The sequence below is a fragment of the Mycteria americana genome, chromosome 11 (genome assembly GCF_035582795.1).
Source record: "Mycteria americana isolate JAX WOST 10 ecotype Jacksonville Zoo and Gardens chromosome 11, USCA_MyAme_1.0, whole genome shotgun sequence".
In the NCBI taxonomy this organism is placed as follows: Eukaryota; Metazoa; Chordata; class Aves; order Ciconiiformes; family Ciconiidae; genus Mycteria; species Mycteria americana.
The window spans coordinates 1882392-1906861 of NC_134375.1; the positions used below are offsets into that span (position 1 = coordinate 1882392).

The following is a 24470-nucleotide window of genomic DNA, read 5'->3' on the forward strand; positions in this document are numbered from 1 at the left end:
CAGGTGGTTAAGGTGAAGCTACCTTTGTGGCCTGTCGTGGATCCTCTTGCCTAGTTGAGCTCTCATGGAGCCATGACATGAGGGCTGTATCTCACAGCACCCAGCTGAAACTCTTTTTTCTGTGTTGCAAATGTGCCTTGCGGCCTGGGCCACTTCAGACCGAGCAAGCAGGAGCAAAATCCTGTTTGCTTTCCCTCCGTCAGAAGGAGCAGCGCCATTCTGGAGTTTGATTATTAGGCTGGCTGCTCAGTGCTTCGACTGCGCAACAACTTCTTATCTTGGGTACTTAATTCCTTTGCAGTTTAGTTTTGTTTTTCCCCAGCGCTGTGTTCTGCCATTGGATTGCATTCACATGACGTGCCCGCAGGCTGCACTGTATTGTTGCATATGTTGTGCCATCCAAAATAATCTTGGTGGGTGTTCTAAGCAGCTGCCATGATAGAACCCATCTTCTTGGCAGCCAGAAGAGCTCTGAGCTATGTGTCTTCTTGCCTTCTCGTCTTCGTATTTTGTAATAGAGGTGGAACCTATAGAAGTCTTGCATACGGTATACCTTGCCAAGATTACTCTGGTACGTAGCAGCTGTCCATACATGCTTGGTAAAGAAGATGTGTTTTGTTAATTAGGTTTATGTGGGATGGTGCTTGGAGGACTCTATGTAGATACAAAATGGTCTCCCTGGGAAAAAAAATTATTTGGGACTCTCTGCCACATTTTAGTGGAGGTCCACCGTGAGCTGGTAGCGGGATTCTGACTGACACCGTTTTGAGCACCACATCAGGAACGTAGGCTGCAAAAAAATCCAGTCTGACTGTACGAGTGTAAAAAGCACCTAAGCTTTGCTTTGATACAGCTGTTAGCAGACAACATAGCTGCACAGTAAATGCACAGCTTGTTGGGGGTTGGTTTTTTTCATTATTAATTGGGTGCTTGCATGTTTGGAGATGGACCCAAGCTAATGTAATATTTGCCTTCATATATTCCAGCTGTGTGGGTGTTGAAGAAGAAGAGGCACCAGATATCGACATCTATCATTGTCCAAATTGTGAGAAAACCCACGGAAAGTCTACTTGTAAGTATACTTGCACATCTGGTCCTCAGATACATAGCAGATTCTGTATGTTTAAACAAACGAAGCTTTTTTTTTCCCTCCCTCACAAAAAGACACACCTAAATATCACGTGTCGTAAATATTAGAATTCAAACCATGAGGTGAAAAAAGATGTTAGGGGGAGAAAACCATGGGTTGGTTTGTGGAGCTTTGGATGCAGCTCCCTGCCTGGCCTCAGGCAGTGCGTATGAGCTAATGCAAGGCACCTCACCTGGACAGCTTCAGTCCCCAGTCCCGGCGATGAAAATGATGCTTCCTTCCTCGCACGGAATTAAGAATTGTGAAGGCACTTAGTACTGGGGGCTAGAAAAATCCTACAGAGACAGCTAGTTCTAATAAGGTGAGTTTTGGAAACTGCATGGAAACTGTTTTTTGTCTTTGGATGAGAAGAGTAAGAAACAGTATGTTATGCTTGGCCTGGATATAAAACTGTAGCGATTTCAATGGCAGTCAAAATTGGAGGATGCACTGAGGGTGCTAATTCTTGCAGTTCTTTCACAGGAAAAAGTTCTCCTGAGTAGAAGTGACAGTTGATCTCAGTGGGAGTTTTGTCTGGGAAAGAACTGTAGGATGTGTTTGCTTTGGTCAGATTAATTCACAAATTCTTTCTATTATACAATGGGAAAAAAAAAAGAAAAGAAACCCATCCCTGTAAAAGATGAAGTGCCTTAGTTGAAAGCCATTTATTTTAAATAAGCAACAATGATGCGGAGGTTCTCACTGCTTTGCAACCGTACAGTAACACACAGAAGAAGAGCACTGCGCTCATCTCCCGAGAGCTGAACAAATCATAATGTTCCTTTCTTAGTGCGAAATAAGGGATGGCTGGAAACTGACTTCTGTTGTGTTAAAATTCAGTAATTTTAAAAGCAAGCAATTATTTCTGCACTGCCCTAAAAGTTAAGGTTTAAAAAATTTCTAGGGGGAATGGGAGGAGTCTGAAATGTTCATTTTGGGGTCAAAAATGGGAGTCATTTTTCCACTCTGACTTTTTCAAAATCAAGTGTGAACTGGAAACCTGAATGACCTGCAGCCGTTCCTGTCTCCCAGATGGTCTGCTAACAACTTTGGCCCAAGGAGGGCACCCACAAATTGGGCAAGCTGGCAAAAAACCCTTGGGAGGCTTGTTCTGAAAGACTTAACAAAATCAGTATGTCCCCACAAATAGTTTTGATTTTAAAAAGTCAGCCTTTCTAATGTTTTGTTGGAAGATTTCTGACAAACACACTGGAAATTGGTCAAACAAATAACCACAAATCATCTTCAAGTGAACAATTTGGTATTAGAATGGGTTGTGTTGAAAAGGGGGATATGACTGCAGATATTCCCAGGCTGTTACTGACCCAGTATAGAAGCAGCAGCACAGGATTTCTAGCCTCTGTGAGTTTTGTATAACATTGAGATGTGTCTGATGCTTTGATTTCTTTCACTTTGCTTTGAATTATGAATGATGAAAGGCATCTGCTTTTCAGGGCGAGGGGAAAAAAATCAGACAGCAGCAGCAAAAGTCTATAATCAGGAATTAAATATCAATTCTATAAAAAGTGTGGTGCATAATCTTAGAATTGAAGAAATGGCAGTTTCGATAAAAAGATTACAAGTGTAATACACCAGTTAAATCGAGGAGAGTTGAATCGACAACAATCTTCTGATGCTTTAAGAAGGTTTTTGGCTATCCAGTTCTTTTTATCCAAATAAAAGTCCAACTTGGCAGTATGTCCCTCAGTCTGCATCACGCAGCATGGCAGTAAGTGCTTCGGGAGTGCTGTCGCTAGTTCTAGTCTTATCAATGTATGAGGTTATCAGTGTGGTAGGAATACAAAACATTATATAATTCTGCAGTACAGCAATACGACTTTGTTTTCTCCCTTCAAATGCATTGCAGAAAATTTAATGACGTACAAGACCAATCATCAAAGTAGTCGAGTGTAAAAATCCTGGGAACATTTAAACATTAGTTATTCATAACCTTACCTTGAGTTTTGGTGAGGTGCAAGATCACAGGTTCTCAAGCTGCATAGCCGTTTTCACCATTAACTCATAGAATCGTGGATCCTGTTGAAAAATGAGGCCGTTATCCTGTAGCCCCTCCTTGCGGAGTGCAATAGGCCAGGAAAGTTGAAAGCAGTTAAATGAAGGCAGGAGCAACTTGGCTTAATGCATTCATTCTGTCAGGCATTTGTATGCAGGGCATCCTGCTACACGGCGCTTGGGCTCTGCTGGGACTTCTGTGAGATGATCACTTTCATTTGGTTATTAACTGTTACAATATATGTTTAAACTAGTTATCTAGCAGTATCAGTTTTGAAATAAACGAGTAAGTGTTGTTCCAGAGCCAGTAGTTCACTGGTAGGATTTAATTATTGCAAGATTAGCAAAGGGAAACACAGACATCAATTGTCTGTTATGCAGCTCGTCTGGATTTAAAAATATACGTGTATTTCTGGAGCACGCATTCCGCAATATATGTTTTCCAGATGTCAAATTTGAAAATCATTTTCCTCTTCTTACATTTTTCCACTTTACCAATGTGGCTTAGTGGCTACTATTTCAGAAGATTGCTTCCTGTCATATGACATTTTAAGCCATTTCGGTTTAATGAAATTTGTAGGGACTCCTCTTTGGGAAAAATTATACACATTCACACAAAATTTTCTGACATCATTTAAGTAAAATGTAAGCGCTTTGTTTAGGCAGACTTGAGTCATTTTCATAACATGATCTGAAATGTTCGGTTTGATTGCTGTCTCATTTGCAGCAGGGAAAATCAGGAGAAATTCTTTGGAATCAGTGGAGTTACATAAATGCAAGCAAACCAAAGTCAGGCTGAAACTGTTTTTAGGTAGTTTCAGCCTTTAATATAAATAGAGAACTAACAGCGTGCTTCTAGGTATCCCTTCTTCATAAATACATTTGAAATAATGTAAATATACCTTTGAAGTCTAGAATTACTCATTTTGCGATACAGTTTTCATAAAATTACATTCCCTTTTTCCTCTGGAGGGTTTTCTGTAGAAGGAGCAGGTTATACTTTCCAACGGTCAAAGTTGGATCAGAAGGTTCAGCAGAAAAAGAAATCTGTAATCATTTAAGAAGAAGTGGCCTTTCTGGCCAAAGCTAGTATTTGTTGCACATGTTAATGGGCCTTTAATCCTTACTGTGGTGTTCATGGTAAAGATGAAACGTAAAGAGAATGGCTGCAAATGGGCCAAATGTCGATTGTTTGATGTAGTATAATGGACTACAGCAGCCGGCCTGCTGCCGTCCAGGAGATGGCACCTCCTGGGGAGCCTTCTGGCGGAGGCATCTTTGTTGCCGCTGCGTGAGAGGTGGATGTGAGAGGCGGACGCTTGCCGGCGCGCAGTGCCAAGGGAAATAGCTCCCCGGTGCTTTTTGAAGAGTTGCACTGAATTTCTTAATGCAGCACTGATTTGCCGCTTTTATTTCTCGACGCTCCATGCTATCTGAAGGGTAATAAAAGAACACGCTAATATGATAAGCTCTTTAATTTTCACTGTGGCAAGCGACACCTGTTTCACTGGGACTTGTGCGAAGAGTCCCAGTGTTGGTTCGGATCTGCTGAGAGGGGGAGGAGGCAGTCGTTGGAAAGGGAAGGAGAGGAGGAAGGTTTGGCATTCATGTAGGGCTTGTTTCCTTTGTTAGCAGGAGCATTGAATTAATACACTAAGCCTGAGAGTCATTAAGATAAAGAACTAGCAGCTTTAATGAATATATCCAGCTAGGCTGGAGAGCTGCGTGGAACTAATAAAACCAACATGCTTTGTGCAAAACCTGGGATGGATTCATCGGGAGCTGTCTTTACTTGAGTTACTCCAGGGTTGTGGTCGGGAAAACAAAGTTAGCTTTTTCTGAACCTCATGTCTTATAGCTATGGCCTCCAGATTCCTTTCTTAATGAAAAAGTATGTGCATCTGTGTGCGTGTGCATGTGCACAGAGCGAGGAAAGAGTGCCATCCATGCATGGTTACTGAGAAGTCTGGTTCCTTCCCTAGCTGTTTTGAACAGTAAGAAAAGCCTGAGATCTTGATTTTGGGGTAAAGTAGTGAGTTTTATGATTTCAAACAAGAGTGAAAAATAAAAGAAAGTTGTGACATATGAAAATTCTACTAACGGAGGCTTGAAATGGTGTGAATATACACTTGGGACAGAACCAATTTACTACCAAAAGGAGCATGTCCGGATAGGCTGTGGAAGTAGGAACAGCTGAGAGAGAGAGTGCTGACTAAGAGAAAAAGCTGGACCAGTTTTTCTTGCTCTGCATTATCTGGCTGTCAAAGAGGCAAGGCAGAACTGCCCGGACATTTGACTGACTGACTTGTGCTTATTCCAGCTGACCCTTTTTACATGATGAACTTGCCTATATGTCTCACCCACTGGGAGCACAGTCGAGGGGCCTTCAGTCTGCTGTCATCAACTTAAGGCCTAAGCCTGGGCCTATCAAAACCTAGGAATAAGAGGAGTTCTAAAAATTGCATTTGTGGTGCCCTTGCATCTTTTTTTTTTCCCCTTTCTTTTTCCTTTTATGTGCATGCTGTGTGCAGGGCATAATTCAAAGCCCACCAAAGTTGATGTCAAATCTGCCACTGCTGGACAGACCTTTAGACTAAGGTAATTCATGACAAATATATTCATAAAGATCTATACTGTATATTAAGAAGGCAGAAAAGTGGCTTTCTAAGAGTTTTATGATAAGGATTAAGTGTGTAGTCTGGCAAGTACAAAATGTCCAGAGCCTGTGTTTGCATAAAGCCTGCGGTAGCTGTGCAGCTCAGTAATTATCCGTCTGGTTGCCCTTATGTTACAAAACGAACACTGTTCAGTATGTAATAGATCTTCAGGCTACAGTATAATTGTCTAATGGTGAATTGAGAGCAATATTAAAATTTGCAATGCAGCATAGTGGGGGTTCCTTCTTCTCTGCTCGTGTAAGAAATGAAATGAAGATTTGTCCTTCCCTCAAATGTCTTAATAATTATCTTCTACTTAACATACAGTACTGTCCAATTCATTCTTTTTCAGTGAAAAAGAAAAGAAATTGGCATAAACACGATACTGGACAGACGACAGAGGTCAAACCTGTACAGAACGGGAGCCAAGTCTTTATAAAGGAGCTTCGAAGTCGTACTTTTCCAAGGTAGGTTGTTCAGCTGCATGCATGGACAGGGCTCTTGAGGTAAAGCATATATAGGCAGTTTCCTGTGAGGCTGAAGATGATCCCTGCTGAAAGCATTATATAGTACAGAGCGATGAAGTTTAAATGAGTGCTGTTTCACTTCAGATGTCACAGGCTCTTCCCTTTTTTTATATTTGTGCAGCCATATTAAAATCTACTCTTGATTAAGCCCAGTTCCTGTGAGTTTCCATAGAAGCTAGTATTTGTGCAGATAAGAACGTGTTTGGCCCCTACAACATTCACTTGCATGAGAAACTAACCAGTTGATTGCATAGTATTACCCAGTTCTCAAAAATACTAATGGTTTGCTGAAGTCTGTCTCCATCTTGAAAAGGAGAACAATGGCATCTTCAGTTGCTACAGTCACAAAGGCTCTCTTATTTGGGGTAATGAATAGTGCTAATTGTTAGGTGACATGTTCCACACTTTATTAGGCTGCTTCACAGCCATTTGTAAGAGTGATGATTTTCTTCTGGTTCTTTAATGTAGGCCTTAGCCAAATAAATCCTTAATTATTAATGACTAATTATTTTCGAAGAATCCTTGGAGACTGGTAAAGTGTACTTGGTAAACACAAAACTTCTTCCTTTTTATGGAGAATTTAATTTCACATTTAATTTCAGATACTGGTCTTAGGCTGGTTAAGGAAAAGGCTGAAAATACCTCTGCAGAGTGTTTGCAGCACTTGCAGATGTGTTTCACTGAACTCAGGACCCAGTATTTTTACTTGCTTGGCTATTTTTATTTGGGCCTGCTAGATTTTTGTCTTAGCTGTCTTTTTTTTTTTTTTTTTAATACAGAGCAATTTGGCAGGTTGCAAAGCTAATTTCTTAAAAAAGGCTTAAGGCTTAGGCAGAATGATTTCAGTAACCTCGGGATGGCCTCTGAGATTGCACTCTCATATGCAGTATCTGAGTCACTCCCAAATATGGACCCCCATTTTTTTTGTTTGTTTCTCACATAAATGTGCACATAAGAAAATCCTGCTGCCAAATTAAAGTTCCTGAGAAAGAAGGCGCTGTAGCCAAAAGGAGTGCCTGCAAGATTCACGCCTCTGACATCTACACTTGTGCCACTAGTAAAGCAAAGTCTTGTTGAGAAATTTTCTCTTCTGAAGAAAATGAATGAAATCTGCAGATGTTTACAGAACAAAACCCAACACTCGTCAGTCAGAACGTGATGAACGGAAAAAGGGGGTCTCAGTTCAGAGACAGAAACATCATTGCTGATTCACAGCACGTGACAGTAAATTATAACTCACGGTTAGTCCCTTGGTGAGGCTCGGATCAAAAGGAACAGTGAAGAGAGCAAAAAGGCAAAAAATATAATTCATGTCATTCTGCTTCTGAATGTTTAATACCAAAATAGCATTAGAGTAGTAATAGTAGTAGTAGTAATAATTAAATTGGTGGTTCCGGTACTTCAGTGTAGGTGCCAACTCTCCATTTTGGCACAACCATTACTAGATGCTCTGGTACTGATCTCTCTTTATGACTATGTGTAAGTTTCTGTGGAACATATAGAAGCAAATCAGGCTTGAACAAATACGCGAGATATATATGGGCACTGTAAAGTAGTGCAGAGATTTAGTGGTAAATTGGGGTTTGCTTCTTGCTCCTTAAAATCTCCAGCCTTGTTCTTCGCACGTTGCTGGTGTACAGTACTGGTGCTCACAGAAATGAGGAACGCTCCTTTTAATTAATTATTAATTAAGTTTGCCTCCTATTGGCCATTGCCGATGCACTGTGCCTGGGGTGACCCAGAAAGAAGCTGGGTTTCTACAGATTATCCCTCTTTGCATCTGGCCATCTTGTTCTCCCTGGGGTTCACACCTCCCACTTGGCATATCCCCACCGGCGCGGCCTGAGCCGGCCCAGGGCGAGGGGTTCCCCCGCATGGCGGGGTCAGAGCAGGAGCCCCCCGCAGCAAAGGGGGCTCTGCCGCAGTGTCGGGGGCTCTGCCGCAGGTTGGGCTTCATGAGGCGGTGAAGGCGGAGAGGCCCAAGCGTGCCGGCCGCCATGGCAGCACTCGCAGCCTCGTCCCCTTTCCCGCCAGTTTTTGGTGCCGTGTGCAGACGCGAGCTGTAGTTCAGCGCTGCCGCAGGAGAGGGCAGTCAGGTACCGGCCCGCCCCCCTCGGAGCGGGTGCACTGTGGGGTGAGCCTTCGGTGCTTTGGGTGAGCCCTCGGCACTGTGGGGTGAGCCCTCGGCGCTGTGGGGTGAGCCTTCGGTGCTTTGGGTGAGCCCTCGGCGCTGTGGGGTGAGCCTTCGGTGCTTTGGGTGAGCCCTCGGCACTGTGGGGTGAGCCCTCGGCGCTGTGGGGTGAGCCTTCGGTGCTTTGGGTGAGCCCTCGGCGCTGTGGGGTGAGCCCTCGGCGCTGTGGGGTGAGCCTTCGGTGCTTTGGGTGAGCCCTCGGTGCTGTGGGGTGAGCCCTCGGCGCTGTGGGTGAGCCCTCGGTGCTTTGGGTGAGCCCTCGACGCTGTGGGGTGAGCCTTCGGTGCTTTGGGTGAGCCCTCGGTGCTGTGGGGTGAGCCCTCGGCGCTGTGGGTGAGCCCTCGGTGCTTTGGGTGAGCCCTCGGCACTGTGGGGTGAGCCTTCGGTGCTTTGGGTGAGCCCTCGGCGCTGTGGGGTGAGCCCTCGGCGCTGTGGGTGAGCCCTCGGTGCTTTGGGTGAGCCCTCGGCGCTGTGGGGTGAGCCCTCGGCGCTTTGGGGTGAGCCCTTGGTGCTTTGGAGTGAGCCCTTGGCGCTGTGGGGTGAGCCCTCGGCGCTGTGGGGTGAGCCCTCGGCGCTTTGCTGCTCGCCCCGCCGGCAGCCGTGGGCCCGGCCTGCCGGGCTGTTTTCGGAGCCCGGCTGACAAACTACACACGGCGGCAGGGTGTTTCTGGGACTGATGGTTGTTCATATACAGTCACTTTTCACGCTGAATTCAAAGCGTTTTACTCTTGAAAAGCTCTAGAAATGGGGCTTGAATTCCCCGTGAGAGTTCTCGGTGCAAACAGCTGGTCGTCCAATGAAGCTGCCCTTTCCTTAGTCCCTTTGACACCTTCCCAGCGACTTGAAAATGATTTGCAGAGTATTTCCCCGAGCAATTTATTTGACTACTTAAAAACGATTTGCAAAGTATTTCCTGGACAATTTATTTGAGATTATGTAACATTTTTAATCTTGCCTTCTTTAGAGTGGAACATTTAACACTCATTTCTTTAACATTGATCACTGGTAACTCGACAGATCCCTATAGTTGAGGAAAACGGTCTTCCTCTGTAAGCTGTTATTTTAGGAGTTTCCAGTAGTTGGTGCATGAGGCTTGAGCAAATCAATTCTGGACAATTTCAGTGTGCCGTGTATGCTTTGCAATAAATGGCTTTTTGGCTTTTGTCTTATGCGCCTAATTTGCATGTAATTGCTTATTCATAGCTTTCCCTTTCAGTAGTGAAATGCAGAAGATGCCAAACTCCACGTGGAAGCACCTCCTCATTGAATCTGTGTTTACTTTTTTAGTGCTGAAGACATAGTCGTGAAAGTGCCAGGCAGCCAGTTAACAGCAGAGTACTTGGAAGAAAATGGCTTTGCAGAGCCCATCCTCGTCCCAAAGAAGGATGGCCTGGGTTTGTCCGTACCCGCACCCACCTTCTACGTCAGCGATGTTGAAAACTACGTTGGTAGGTATCTGGCAAGCAGGTTGCATTGTACTGTTTGGAGCGCAGCTGCTTTTTAAAAATATATATATATTATTTGTATTAAAAATGTAAAATGTATTGTAAAATATTGTCTATGTCTTCAGCTATGCTGACTTCAATATTTGTTACGTAGTGGTAACTTGTAACCGGCAATTAGTTCACTCTTGTGTCTTGTACCAGCTTGTGTATCTTACAGTGAGCCTGAGCCAGACTGCATTGTACTCCATAGCACTGCATTAAAAGAAACAGTCATAGTAGTATCAACAAATTGTTTCTTTAGGCCAGGTCTTGATTACTGCCATCTTGCTTTGCATTGAAGGAAATACTAGACTGAGACTCCCACTCTGCAAAGGCAGTACATTTTTTAACACTGCTGTCAGTGAGAGCTATTTTCATTGCTGCTGGTCATTTGGATTCATTTTGGCATCCTCCATTCTCTGACCTGAGCAGGATATTGTACTGCATCTTCTCACAAGTCATCACGTCATCCCACCTTGGAAGACATACCTTGGCCAGGAGCCATGGAAGTGCTCTGAAGTCACTTGTCTCCACATCCTGCTTCCTTTAGCATGTGTGATCTTGTCTCTTGTCCTCTCTCGCTCTGTCCCTCCACTGTGTCACTTCCTGTCCGATTCTCTCTCCTTCCAGTCTTCTGGCAAGGCATTGTCCTTTTGGAGCCATGACTCCAGCTCCAATTTATCTGTCTGCATTTCATGGTCCCTTTATCTCCTTATATAGTCTGCTAACCACCCCCTCCTCCTGCACTCTCCTTACCAGGCCATTGGCCTGTTCCCCAAACTGGAGGGTGCTATCGCCAGCCACTGATGTTCTTGACTGTATCTTTTTTATTGCTTTTGCAGTGATTGTGTGCAGTGAGATAACTGTGAATAAAGGAGAATTCAAGACCCCCTGATTTTATTGTTCTCCCTGTCCCGTTGGTTCCACAGGAGACATTTTCCTTGCCCATCTGCAACACTTAGCAGATTTTCTTGTATGACCTAGGTGCTCCTTATGCATCTGCTGGCTTTCAGCCTCTAGCTGTAATAATCCACCCTACCAACAAAAGAGTTAGTGAAAAGCTGGAGGGAAGAGCACGGGTTGTTTAATCTGGAGTTGGCACCAGATTTGAAAGTGAACAGAACAAATACACGCTGGTCTAACCTCCATGGAGTTAGTTTGCTTGAATGGGATTTCCCAGGCAGGGATTTATCTCGCTGTTTTGTAGTTTATGACATGGGACCTAGAATGTCTTTTAGAGACAATCTAAAATAAGTAGCAGAGGACAAAACACCACAACCAAAACTGCCAAATACATCATTACTGTTCTGGCATTTCATGAAAACACATTGATTTTTTTTTCCTCTCCTAATATGAAAAAGCTATCAATGAAACGCTGGGAGAGGAAAAATAAGGGCAATTAAAATTGAAGGGAAGAAAGACTGGAGAGATGCTTTTCTTGCAGAAAGGTTAGGAGAGTGTGCTTAGAAATGGGCACTCTTTATAAAGCTCTGACTTTCTCCATGTGTTCTCTGGTGTGCCCAGTGTTAAATTCCACTAATGGACTAATACTGTTAGTATTAATACTGGAGATTTGTATCCAACAAGGTCTGTCAGAGGAAATGTCTAAGTACTAGCAGCTTATTCTCTGTACTCTAATACAGAGGGGATGGATTTTTGGTAGGTGTAATTTTGGGTAAAATGACAAAAAGTCAATTTTTTTGTGGCACACCTGAAATACCGTGTTAAAAATTAGGAATTTTCCTGCAAAACTCCTCCTCGATTATAGATTTCGTAAGCAAAAATTTAAAATAGAGCGTAAGAGAACTTACAGTTCTGGAAAATCAGTTTGACAAGATATCCTCTACAGTATTACACTGTCTACAATCACGAGACTTGTACAGCGTGGTGGGTAGGGCTTAATCTGTGGATATTCAGGTATTTGCATATAATTTTCACCATGCAAATAAAATCTGTAATGAAATTAATAGATTCAAAATAACATTAATCCTTTAAAGATAAAAACTACAGCAATAATTATGTCAGGGGCATGAATACAAAAGCAGCGTTTTATGCATATGCATTTTATGTATATACATGTCTTTTATATGTATATGTATATGTGTATACATGCATAAACAACAGGGAAGATACAAAGGCTAAGAAGATCAGAAAATCAAAAGATTGAGATGTTTCTCGAACTGTTAACTCACCCCTAAGCACACAAAATGGGGCAAGTCAGGCTGCCCTTCAGTCTCTCTTTTTCATTGAATTAATTTTTAGGACCAGAGAGGAGTGTTGATGTCACTGATGTCACCAAACAGAAAGACTGCAAGATGAAGCTTAAGGAATTTGTGGATTACTACTACAGTACAAACAGGAAAAGGGTCCTCAATGTGACCAACTTGGAGTTCTCGGACACAAGGTAAGAGTCCAGCCTGCTGCACCGCGCACTGTCTGGGATACATGGCGGGGTTTGGCTGGGGGAGTCTGAACAGCCTCTGCCTTCTCCGCCGGTTCCCTCTTTAGGAGGTACTGCTTTAACCATGGGGTAGTGGCTTCTTGTTGCTCTGACTCTCCACTGCATCGTCCATATGCAGCCAGTTCAGGCAAAGCATGGAAATGAAAGTGCTATTTGTTATATGAGGAGAATGGTACACAGTGGAGTAAATGGGCCAGCATTTGTCATGGTAATTCACACCTGCATGTCATCAGCATTCATGTGCCATCAGCATTCACATATCAGAACAGAACCCTTTGGCACCTTTCAGTTTTATTTTAACTCTAGTAGTATAGGTACAGTTAATTCATTGCAACTAGATACTGGTGATTTATAACTAGAACGTAACTTGATGCTCCAGGAGCGAATTCTCTGCCCTGTCCTGGTAGTGAATGACAACATAGTATGTTCCTCGTATGATCTTAGGTACTTCAATACAGCTTGACAAATACTGGTAAGACCAGAGAAAGCAGGACAGAGATGACCACAGAGATACGATAAAACTGTATGTGGGTTTGTGGGAGAACATGGACATAAGGGGTCTTATTTTTTAATGTTCTGTGTTATTTTTCTGGCGAGATGGGAATCCTGACGGATATAAGGCAACGACAGCCCTTCTGCCAGCTTAAGGTGATCTTGAAACATGGTGATCTCCTTGGAGCATTCCTTTTTAAAGTGCGTTGTACAGCAGTGAGCATCCTACTTGTATAGTGCTGGTCTGAGCACATCGTGAATTGCTTACTGAAATCTTCCATTTAAAGTAGTGGAGAGCAAGTAAATAGATGAGGTCTGGCTCTAGGTATAGCGTAACATGTCACTGGATGTCCTTGAATAAGAGTAAGTTGGAAATTATTATAATTTTGTAATCCTATACCATGCATTACAGTTTTAGTTCCAGTGCTTTTGCGAGTTAACCTGTAATCTGTGTGACAGCAGTTCAGAACTAGAGTGATGCTGACTTCTTGACAGAAAGTTGGGGGGGTGATGGTGCAGATTAGCTCTGAATTTGAGGCTGAGGTGCTTTAGTGATGCGGTGGGCCAGAGGTAATGGTGCTGGCTATGTGAATATCACCAATCCTCAAGTGACAGGAAGCCTACTATTCTCCTCATAGTTTATATTACATGTTTTATGTATAGGATAATTAGCTGATGTAAACGCCTAAGAGTTCAAGTTATTGCTTTGTGCTTTATATAGCTGTATTCATCACCTGAGCTGTGCTTTTATTCCAGAAGTAGGCAGATGCATCTATAATGTATTGAACTTCATGCAACTGTGCAGATCATTTTTACAGTTCTCGTAGTCCTTCTGGGTAACTAGTACTTCTAGAAGAGAAGTGTCGGAGAAGGAAAAGATTCCTTTATATACAAACGCTACACAGAAGATGATGAGTGTCAACATAAAAATAAAGAATGGTTGTTTTGGGGAGCATTCTATTTTAGCAAGAAGACTTAAAGTAGCCTTAAAAAAGAAGGCTGCTGAATAATTACAAGCTCATTTTTTTTAAAGCCATTACCTTTAGCCCTGTAGTTAGTGTTTTAGTAGTGCACACCCATTTCTGCAGAAAGCATCTCTAGTAATTACAGGCTTCAAAGATTACCAGTATCTTCAGCTGAGATTTTTTTAGCTTTCTGCCATTATCCCAGAATAACGGGAGGTCTTTTGTTCTGAAGGACTGCTGGAGCTGTCACTCATATGCTGCTAATTTAGACATTAACTAGCAAATATTTTATTTCTTAACATAGACAGTGACACTTTAATTGAATGCACTGCTCCATCTTTCCCTGCCATTTTAAATGGAGCTATTGTTATCAGTGTTTGACAGTGAGCATAAATGACACATGGGAGCATTTAATTTTAGTTTGAAGTGCAGATACTCTTACTGATGTGATATTTTAGAGTGTCCAACAGTGAACCTCCACCCCCTGCAAATATTAGTCCAAATTTTGGACTATTTAAATATAAAATTTAGCACATTCTGGGATGAGACACTTTTAATACCCGTTTATCATGCCACTACATCATCTTAGCTGTGATTTATAGTATAGATTATATATTTAATAGAAACATAATATATCAATTATATAAAGATATACAATATGAATATATGCTTAATGTAAATATATTCATTTGTATAAGTTATATAAATATTATATATGTTTTATTTGAAATATATTCACATTATCAACCCAAATTAGACTTTTTCCTTCTTCTAAGCTTTTAATGTAATTTAGTCAGTCTAAATAAAAAGATCACTGTGATTTTCAGCACCAGATCAAGACTTATTTAGTCCTTAAGTATTAGTGTTATTGTTATGAGGATTTTTAATACTAAGCTTAACATGTAAATTTTTAAGATTTGCCGGACCATTTATGTAAGAGAGCACACATTTCACTTTCTCTTCTGAAGGGGGCTGGAAAAGTGGCTGTGGTAACAGCGCTATTGATAACTGAGCCTACGTAGTAAGAGGCAGGGACTGGAAAAATACAAACAACATATACGTGATCATAAATACTGCTCCTGAAAGAAGTCAAAGGATCGTTGCTAAGTCATCATACTTAAAAAGCCTTAAATCTCTGTCTGTAAACAGTTTTCACAATTTTTCTGAATGAAGAGCAGTGCCACTGACACGTAAGGAGCTGCTTCAGCTTGCCATGCAAGTATTAGAGTCGCACCCTGCTTTTTGTGGTATCGGGGTCCTCGTGCTCTTTTTTAAAAAGATGCATGTTTGTTTTCAATTCTCTCTGCAAAGGATGTCCAGTTTTGTAGAGCCTCCAGATATAGTTAAGAAGTTGTCCTGGGTGGAAAACTATTGGCCTGATGATGCTCTTCTGGCTAAACCAAAAGTTACCAAGTACTGCCTGATCTGTGTGAAGGACAGCTACACGGACTTCCACATAGATTCGGGAGGAGCTTCTGCATGGTACCATGTGCTGAAGGTGAGGGGTCATGTTTTTGTGGTGTATCTAGTAACAAACTAAATTTTACATGCAAAGACCATCCTAAAATTCTCTCAGAAATTCAGGTCTCGGGTTTTTTTCCTCACAGTCCTGTTGTATCCGTAAGAAATATGCAGAACCTTAACTGCTGTAAGTGGGTACGCTCTCAGCAGTGCCAGGGTCTGCTGGGCGAGGAAGGCACTTGGAGTGTGGAAGTTGTCTGTCTGTTTTCACTGTATTTGGATTTTAATATTTGTTTAGTGCCTTCTGCACGTATGTCACCCAAGACCTGAAAGATACTATGTCCTGCTTTTGCAGGATAATGGAATCTGACACTGTAAACTTTTTGCAACGTCAGTACCACAAATCTGAGCAAATGTGGTCAGTGATTTAATCATTTCAGCCATTCTGTACAAAGTTGACGAGTAAATTTTATTTCAATAGTGTTAAAATACGTAATGCTATATATTTCTTTAGATAAATATTTGTGTGCGTGCATGTGTGTGCATGAATCTGTGCCAGTGCAGCAGTGCCTGGTTTGGCTGCTTCTTGCTAATTTTATATTTTCTAATTCAGGGAGAAAAGATATTTTATCTCATCAAACCAGCCCCTGCAAATATTTCTCTCTATGAACGTTGGCAATCGGCAGCAAACCACAGTGAGATGTTTTTTGCAGACCAAGTAGATAAATGTTACAAATGCACAGTTAAACAAGGACAGACACTCTTCATTCCATCAGGTGAGCAGGCTGTTGCAGGTGAGGTTTCCTGCTCATTTTAGAGCTGCTAAAATAGCATGTCCAAAATGCCAGAGGGATGTGATTTGCCCACTTTCTCTGACAAAGTATGAAGTCTGATTCTCAGTAGAAGTATAATTTCATATGCTTACGAAAAAATAATCCGAACTTTTACTGCTTTCTACCAATATTTTAGCACCCTTTTAAAAATACTAGTAGGTAGAGCGTTCCACTCTTGGTCTGGCTGGGTTGCAGTAACTCATGAGTTCTCTCTCTATAACCAACCATGACATAGGTGCTTTTTGCCATCTAACAGAGAATTCACATTGATTTACTTGCTGACCATGACTCCCCACAAAATCCTTTTCACGGTCGTTGATTCTCTGTGACCCTGAGGAACTATAGGTGCCTGCACGAGTGTGAGTGTGCATTTGTGGCTTCACATGAGGCTGAAGGCCTGGGTGTCACAGATTTTTATGGGTTACTTGATAGACTCGGGCTTTCATTGCAGGTTAGGGATGGTGGATTTCTTTTTTCTCAGTTCCTGGGAGGATCTTCATAAGGATAGGGAGTTGATCAGCAGATAGTGCAGAATTTTAAATGAACACAGTTCTGCTCCTGCCCCTGTCCCTCACCTTCCTCTCACCATGAACAATTATTTCCTCATTTGCATTGCTGTTTCTAGCACTCCCTGTTACCTGTTGAAACTGTAGTCTCTTTGGGACAGGGGTCTTCTCTCCCTCTATGTGCCTTTAAACAATGCACTGCCCACTCGATCCATAATCTGAGTCGCGGCTTCCAGGCGATGTGAGCCAGTAACAGCAGTGGTACTGGTGTTTTGGAGGCAGCATCCAGTAGTGCCATTTTTCTGTGTGTGAGTATATTCTCGCACAGAATGTTTACACACTTGAATTTTACTTTGACTGTAAAAAGTGGAAAATAGGTGTTTCTCTCGTGACCATATGTGGAGCAGATGGTGGAATAAACACCGAGCACTTTATAGAGATTCACTAATTTAAGTAGATTTTTGTATGAAAATAAGTGTTTGGAAAACACCTGTTCCTGGCACTACAATAAAGTCAGTGTCAGGAGCTGTCACAGAGCTTTACGGTGATGTGAAAGCAGCTACCATTATGTAGCTGCTGCTGCTTTTCACAGTAACAAGAAAGTACTGTCAGTGTGAGCAGTATGGCCGCTTTCACTGTCTGCCACCGTTGAAAGTAGTCCTGGGACTGGGAGTCAAAGGTGTGTAGCACCTTCCTGGGCTGGGCCTTTATCCTGCAAAACAAACAAGGGGCCAGATGCAACTTTGTTTAAAGCATATGCAGTTCTGGTGCTGACTTGGACTGAAGAGCTGTACTGGTACCTAGGAAGTATCTAAGTGAAGTATAAACATCATGTTGTGAATAAAGTCTTTGTTACTGTGATTCCAGTTTTATCCTCAGGACTCTTTCTTTTTTAGGTTGGATTTATGCAACTCTAACACCTGTAGACTGCCTGGCCTTTGCAGGACATTTTCTACACAGTCTAAGTGTTGAAATGCAGATGAGGTAATCTTTCTTTAAAGTCTAAAGTTAGGTAGAGGCTCAGTTTTTAACAAATTGGCCATCCTCTCTCCTATTAATTAGCCTACCTTTGCAGTAACGTTGATGTAGCTCTATTGGGCAATTTGGGAAAGTGTACCCACGTTTGTCCCCTTCGACCGTGTTCTCCCGTGCTGAGTTATTCCAAGCTGTCTTTACACCTATTATATAGCGCATGGAAGGATATGTGAGGTGCTTGGATTGATGTGGCCAAGTCCTGAAGGAAGAGCTGTTAAAAACTGTCAGGAGTTTTACCCTAGAACATGCCATTCGCCTTCTGGATAAGCCCTCACCTGCTCAACTGGGTTCTTTGCCCAGTGTAAGACAATACAAGTAGTTCTTTACTGATGCTGGACAAATAATGCGATAAAACTATCTTACATCTGTATTGCACAGTGTCTTACTAGTGTTATTTTTATGTTTTGCTTTTGGTCTGATGCCAGAATATGTGGTAACAGCACAAAGATATGAAGCACTGCAAAATGAACCTTGGGCATTTATGAGCAGTGTTTGTCACTGTGTGACATACTTGTGACCTGTTATGCTTTAAGTTCATGCGGCTTTGTATTGCAGGGCATATGAAGTAGAAAGACGATTGAAAATTGTCAGTCTGACCCAGTTTCCAAACTTTGAAACTGCATGTTGGTATATGGGAAAGCATCTACTAGAGACATTCAAAGGTAAAACTGCATTTCTTTGCCTGCCTTAATTGCTTAGCTTTGGGGGCCTGAAAATAGTTACTCTTAATTTCTGCTGATGTGTCACGCAGAAGATGGACGGGTGGCCAAAATCAGTCTTGTTAGTATTTGAAAACTACTTTTAACATACGAGCAGAACATGCCGGTCTGGTCCAGCTCTCCCCTTAATATCCTGCCATCTCACTCTAGAAGGACCTTAACTGTCCCTCTTGCCTATGCCTAAGGGAAGGTTTTGTCTTCTTTATAAAATGTATTTAAGTTGCCTCAGAGGCAAATACTGTTGTAACTGTTTTTTTTTAGTTTTTAGTTGCCTGTCAAGTCTGGATTCATTCTCTGTTTTAACCTAATGACTACACGCTCTGTCAGCCCAAGGCATAGAGTAGCACTTCCTTCTCCCATCATTCTGCTGATCCTGGTTGAAATACCTGGGCAGGTTACATATACATGGGGCCACAGGAGCATCAGAGATGTGGCCAGCAGGAGCACTGAGAATTAAAGCAAAGTTTTCTGTAAAATTCAAAATCTTCCCAATCAGATTCCTTCAGAGTTGATCCAAACAATCATGCATGTATGTTCTTTACAGATTTGGTCTCACTTTGCTCTTTGCCTCTATTTCTCTTATTACAGAATGTGTCTAGAGACACCCACCAGATCCTTTTATAATGAGAAAAATGTGTCTAATTAATAAGCAAGGTGAGGGGTCCCTCTGAGTGTCGCCTGGAAGGGGGTCCCCTTGTGACCAACTCTGAACAAAAACTGGAATGAGGGGAGAAGTTTAGGCAAGCTTGTACTCATGCAGAAGTGAAATGCTTTGCCCAGTATAACCTTTGTTTCCACATACCGGTACTTGCTTTTTCAGTCAGAATAAAAGAACCACTGACGGTACCTTTTTATTCCCACAGCCTAGGGTGTATGAACATGGAAGCTAGCTTGAGTATGGAACCAAGAAAGGAACCGGAAGGATTGCCAGTGTAGACATAACTTACAGGAGCACAGTGTAGGAAGGCTGAGTTGGATTTATGACACAGTAAATATACTCCCTATTACCATCAAGTTATAGTAGGAGTTCATTTGTAGTGACCAACTTTCAAAGAGTTAACTTTCACAGTTAAACTTTTTCAAGTTAAAGACTTTATGTAAAAAAATTTTAGCTATCAGTGTTTGAATGGCATTGTTTTTTTCCTCTACTTAGGTTTGCATAAAGCTGGGCAACAACCTCCTGCTCATTTACTCCAAGGAGCAAAAATCCTCAATGGTGCTTTCAGGTCATGGACTAAAAAACAGGTAGGAGAAGCAGCCTGTTTTAATATTGTGTATTCCTCAGGTTTGTCACTCATTGGAACAGAGAGAAAGTGGTAGAGCAAATAATATCTCCGTAGCAAAACAGCTAATTCTAAAATCCCAAAGAGAAGGGACTGGGAAAATGGGGAAGGAGGGCAATAGCTGGGATTTCATAGTGCCACACGAGGAGTCAGCAGGAAAAAAGGTACCACCAGAGTTTTAAAAAAGTCAATTCTGCACACAGCCAAAAGGGTACCGAATGAATGTTCTCCCTGACTCTGACCATTTTCATGTGGCAAATCAATTAAGCAGAGGTTGTCTATGCAAGCAAGGCCTAGAACAACGCCTGCATTTTTGTGTGCACAAGGTGCCCAGTTCCTGCAAATCAACACATTAATTGAGCCAGGAAATATATACTGGTTGGAGAGAAGGCTTAAAGGGATTTGCAGCCTGAATTTCCTCCTGCAGTCATTTCAGAAGTGTTATTCTTGCCTGTGTTGCTCCTAAAGTTTTGGGGAATTAGCTGCAGGAGACAGGCCATTCAATCATAAAACATTAACAGGGGAACTAGTAGCTTTAGGATTTTCAGACATTTTAAGAAGGGATGAGCAGCTGAGTACACAATGTTGCATACACAGTTAGGTCAGTTAGGTGGCTGTCCCAGATTTAAACGTAGTCTGGGACTTGGCTGCTCCCTGCTGCAAAAAGCTGGTGCTTGAGACTGAATTCAGAATTGCTCCCTGGTTTCCTGTAGAAGGACTGACTGGTGTGGAAGCTCTCTTCTCTATGTCACCCTGTTTATTTTTCCACTTGCCATGCAGATGAGAAGTAGCGAGTCAAAGGAAGTGAGACTGTGTTGGCATTTAGGTAAAGTTGAACTTTGAATATTATAACATGACATATGAATGCAAATGTTCTTAGTCCTGTCAGGGAGCTCCCAAACCACTCTGCTGACAAGGTATATGCTTATTATACTCATTGAAGACACCAGCCTAAGGCGATCTCTCCTTGTAGATGTAGAAAACGAATTTCTCACAGAATCTCATATAAGGGAGTGAGCAAAGTGATGTTACAGTTGTGAAAATGCAATAATATCTGAAGAAGACTATTGACTTTGTTGTTCTCTCAGGACAACTATTTACAATAACATCCAGAAGGGGAAGAAAGTATATTTTTTCCTTATTTGGACTACTGATGCAGTCGGTATTGATTTCAGTACATAGGAAAAATATTGATGTGTCACTTAATGAGGTTTGGTTTATATTTTTGCAAAAAAACATGCACAGAAACAGCAGTCTGGCTTTGTTCTGTTTTAGGCTTTAGCAGAGCATGAAGATGAACTACCAGAAAACTTCAAACCAGCACAACTTATCAAGGACCTTGCCAAAGAAATAAGATTAAGTGAGGTTTGTGCTCTTTTCATAATATTAACTATATTGTGGGTTTTTTAATAATCTAGGCTATAAAATGGATGACTTGAAATAAATGAATCTTTTTTCCCCACTCTCTTCATTAAAAGAATTCATGTGAGGTTTCACAGTAGGGGGACTGCTCAGGGCTCTTGTCTGTGGCTGACTCGCCACATGTTCTGGGCTCCTGTTTGCTTTCTCCTCGGCTTTACGCTGTGTCTGCCTATCCTATGTCCTTCCTCCTCCACCTTCTCCTAGCTGGACTGGCCACACTCCCCTCTCCATCCTTATTTTCTCTTTCACTTCAGCTGCTCCCTACCCAAAAATGTGATAGAACTCAAAGAACACTGTTGGCATCCCCGTGATCATGCTCACTATGTAGTATCTCCTTTTCCTTATGTTCATCGGTATTGTCTATGACGTTGTCTGAGCTTGGGACTATTCTTCTCTGCATTGTCCCAATAGGAAGGCTTGCTCTTGGCTGGCTTCTAGGCAGAGTTACTATAGCAAATGCGATAATAATTATACCACACACACACACACACAAAAACCAACCCAGAAAAAAACAAAAAAAGGAGGTTGCATGGAGGTATCATCCATTAAATCTGGTTATCATATTCCACTTAGTGGAGATGTGTGACAGTGCAAGGTGACAATAGCGAGTTCAGTTCTTTTAAGAAGACATTGTGTTACATTCCACCCCTTTTCTAACTATATCCAAAGACCTCTAAATTGAAATCTATCCTGTCCTTTTATCCTCTTTGATGTAGTATATAAGTTTTCTGATTGTCAGAAAGGCCAGTTAAGCAGAAAATAATTTCTTTTTAATTAGTCAGACAGTGTTAATTTTAATTGGGCAGCTATTTTACTGCTTATTTTTCCTGGAGGCATGAAACGTGATTCTGCTACATTTATCACATCTGAATTAAATGGAAATGGTTTGTGCTCAAGCTGATTAGCATTTTAAACAAACGACCATTCATTTTATACATTTGTTTGTATGGGCATTCCATTTAACAGTCCTACCTGGTGATATCACCTGGTGAGAGTTTACATTCCTTACGAAGCCACTGGAGTTTCTCCAGGCCAAACTTGTGCTTGAGCAACGTGGGGGCGGGCATTAGTGGTGAGCAGAGCGTTACTGTGGCATGTGATGTGGTCTTCATTCCCTGGCCAGCCTGACCTGTGAATGCAGTTACTCCTTTATTGAAGGGGGGGATCTTTGGAGTTTGTTTCCCCAAGGAAGGGAGGGTGCAGGGGAATATCTAATGTGAGATAGGTGGGTCTGAATGCCTTCCCATTTTGTGCTAAACTACAGAATGCTTCGAAAGCCAGCAAAGCAGACACGAGTGCCAACACAAATGCCGAGGAGATCTGTCCTGTGGAGAAGGAGGAGGCACCATCACCCGTCCAAGTGACGCCTCCGCCCCCACCTGTAGAAAAGCTCCCTAAAAAAAAGACTCCCAAAACTGTGAAAACCCCCAAACAACTCAAGCCATCCAAGCCCCCCAAACCTCCCAAGCCCCCCAAACCCCCTAAGCCTCCCAAAACACCAAAAGTTAAGGGAGAAGGAAAAAAGAAGGGAAAGAAGGCAAAAGAGAGTCCACCGCCAGCCATCCCAAATCTTGACTTGCTGGAGGCACACACAAAGGAGGCTTTGACAAAGATCGAGACGCCAAAGAAGGGGAAGGTGGGTCATATTTTAACCTCTCCCTGTTCTCTCGCCATAACAGAGGTAAAATCACTCCTTAGGTCTCATGAAAACATAATTTAAACAACACAGTGTAAAACCCTGTCTCCACTGCAGTAAATGAAAGTTTTGTAAATGCTAGCTTATTGCCCTCTTTTAACCTGACTGTTTGATTTGATTTGACTGTTTGCTTGGTTATTCATTTGATATGGACCTTCCAAGAAACCTATTGATTCAAGCCGAGTCTGGCAAACTACTGCCAGTTCCCTGCCCAAACTGAAGCGAGATGAAAATTAAAAGACATTTTTAATGGCTTTTTTTTTGCCCCTTGAACTATTACATTCTTATTTCAAGTGTTACTAGCACTCTTGTGTGCATTTCCATAATTGGTTATCAAAGATGAAGGAACTCATTTCTAAAGCATCTAATTTGCATGAGATTTTGCTCTAGAATGAGTGAATGAAGATAAAACAATAGTTTGCTTCCATTTTTGCCCATGTAGGACGAGTTTCATTTTGATGTCCTTTAATTCAACGTGAGTTTTGCTGCTGACTTCAGTAGGGGCCAGGATTTCATTGAGGCACTGACAGAGTAATGTATTGTACATTGTTTGTTAAGAAATATCCATAAGTCTCTTCTAAAATGCTTCTGAATTTCCTAGTAGTTTGTATGCAGTTTGTGAAACCTGTCCGCAGAGCAGTAGGCAGGGAGATTACTATGTTTTTACAGTAATCTTGTATGTTGGTATATCAAGGAGAAATGCAGCTAGTCTTTTGCATTCTCCCAAGCAGCAATATTTGATTGAATCTCATATTTGGGTTCAAAAAGAATGATTCAGAAGAGGAGTTTTCAAAAATGTATCATGTTATATTCCAGATAAAAAATGTGTTTCTGTAACATGCCAGCACTCCATCCTCATTAAGAGTACATGCCGACTTTTTCCCCAGGCTGCAAAGAATGTTTTAAGTGTTCCCAATAAGGAAACTGCTAGTAAGCAGAATGAGGTGGAGAAATTTGAAGTTCGAGAGCAAAATAAAAGCAAAACAGAAGCCAAATGGAAATATAAGGTAATGTCTCCTGTTAAATTCTGCTGCTGATTCTGCCACATAGTGATAAGTCAAGGGTGGAGAAATGTTCATAGGTCTGCCTAAGCAGAGAGTACGAGGCACCAATTTTCAGTTCCCAAAGAAAAAATTTTGAGCAGAAAATAATCAAGTAATCACTGATAAAGGAGGCGGGGCAGAGTCCATCTTCATCCTTGTTGAAGCCAGTGGGAACACTGTTAATAGTGAGATTTTTCAGTGCTGATCTCATTTGTGATTCTTACTTTAACACAGTCGTACTAGTTCAAGTCTGGAGTAGTTTCAGAGAAATCAATAACTAATGATGGCATAAAAGTAGAGTTAATGAAATATGAATTATGCCATGTGAATTAAAAGCTTGCCTTCCTGGAGGGCTAATGTAGGGTGAGTAAAATTCATTCGTGGAATAATACATTTTTTCTCCAGGTACCATTTAAAACAAGGTGACGCTAGGTGTTCTCACAGAACTAGCTGTCTGAATTTTGCCTGCTTTGTGAACTTCTAATGAGAAAGGTGCAAACAGATTCCCCAAAACAAAACAGAAGTACATCCTTTTTCACGTGGGGAAACTACT

The 24470-nt window shown here is 41.9% G+C and overlaps 1 protein-coding gene across 3 annotated transcripts in view; it reads left to right on the plus strand.

Annotated features, from left to right (window-relative positions):
- The window catches only part of PHF2 (PHD finger protein 2), an 86815-nt gene that overhangs the window by 42807 nt on the left and 19538 nt on the right, over positions 1-24470 (plus strand). For all 3 annotated transcript variants that reach the window (XM_075513929.1, XM_075513927.1, XM_075513928.1), the window contains 12 exons: positions 987-1072; positions 6152-6266; positions 9805-9965; positions 12264-12405; positions 15231-15417; positions 15994-16156; positions 17616-17703; positions 18310-18416; positions 19627-19718; positions 21032-21121; positions 22443-22814; positions 23762-23881. In XM_075513929.1, coding sequence (XP_075370044.1) covers positions 987-1072; positions 6152-6266; positions 9805-9965; positions 12264-12405; positions 15231-15417; positions 15994-16156; positions 17616-17703; positions 18310-18416; positions 19627-19718; positions 21032-21121; positions 22443-22814; positions 23762-23881 — 1723 coding nt within the window. The remainder of the gene's footprint in view (positions 1-986; positions 1073-6151; positions 6267-9804; positions 9966-12263; positions 12406-15230; positions 15418-15993; positions 16157-17615; positions 17704-18309; positions 18417-19626; positions 19719-21031; positions 21122-22442; positions 22815-23761; positions 23882-24470) is intronic.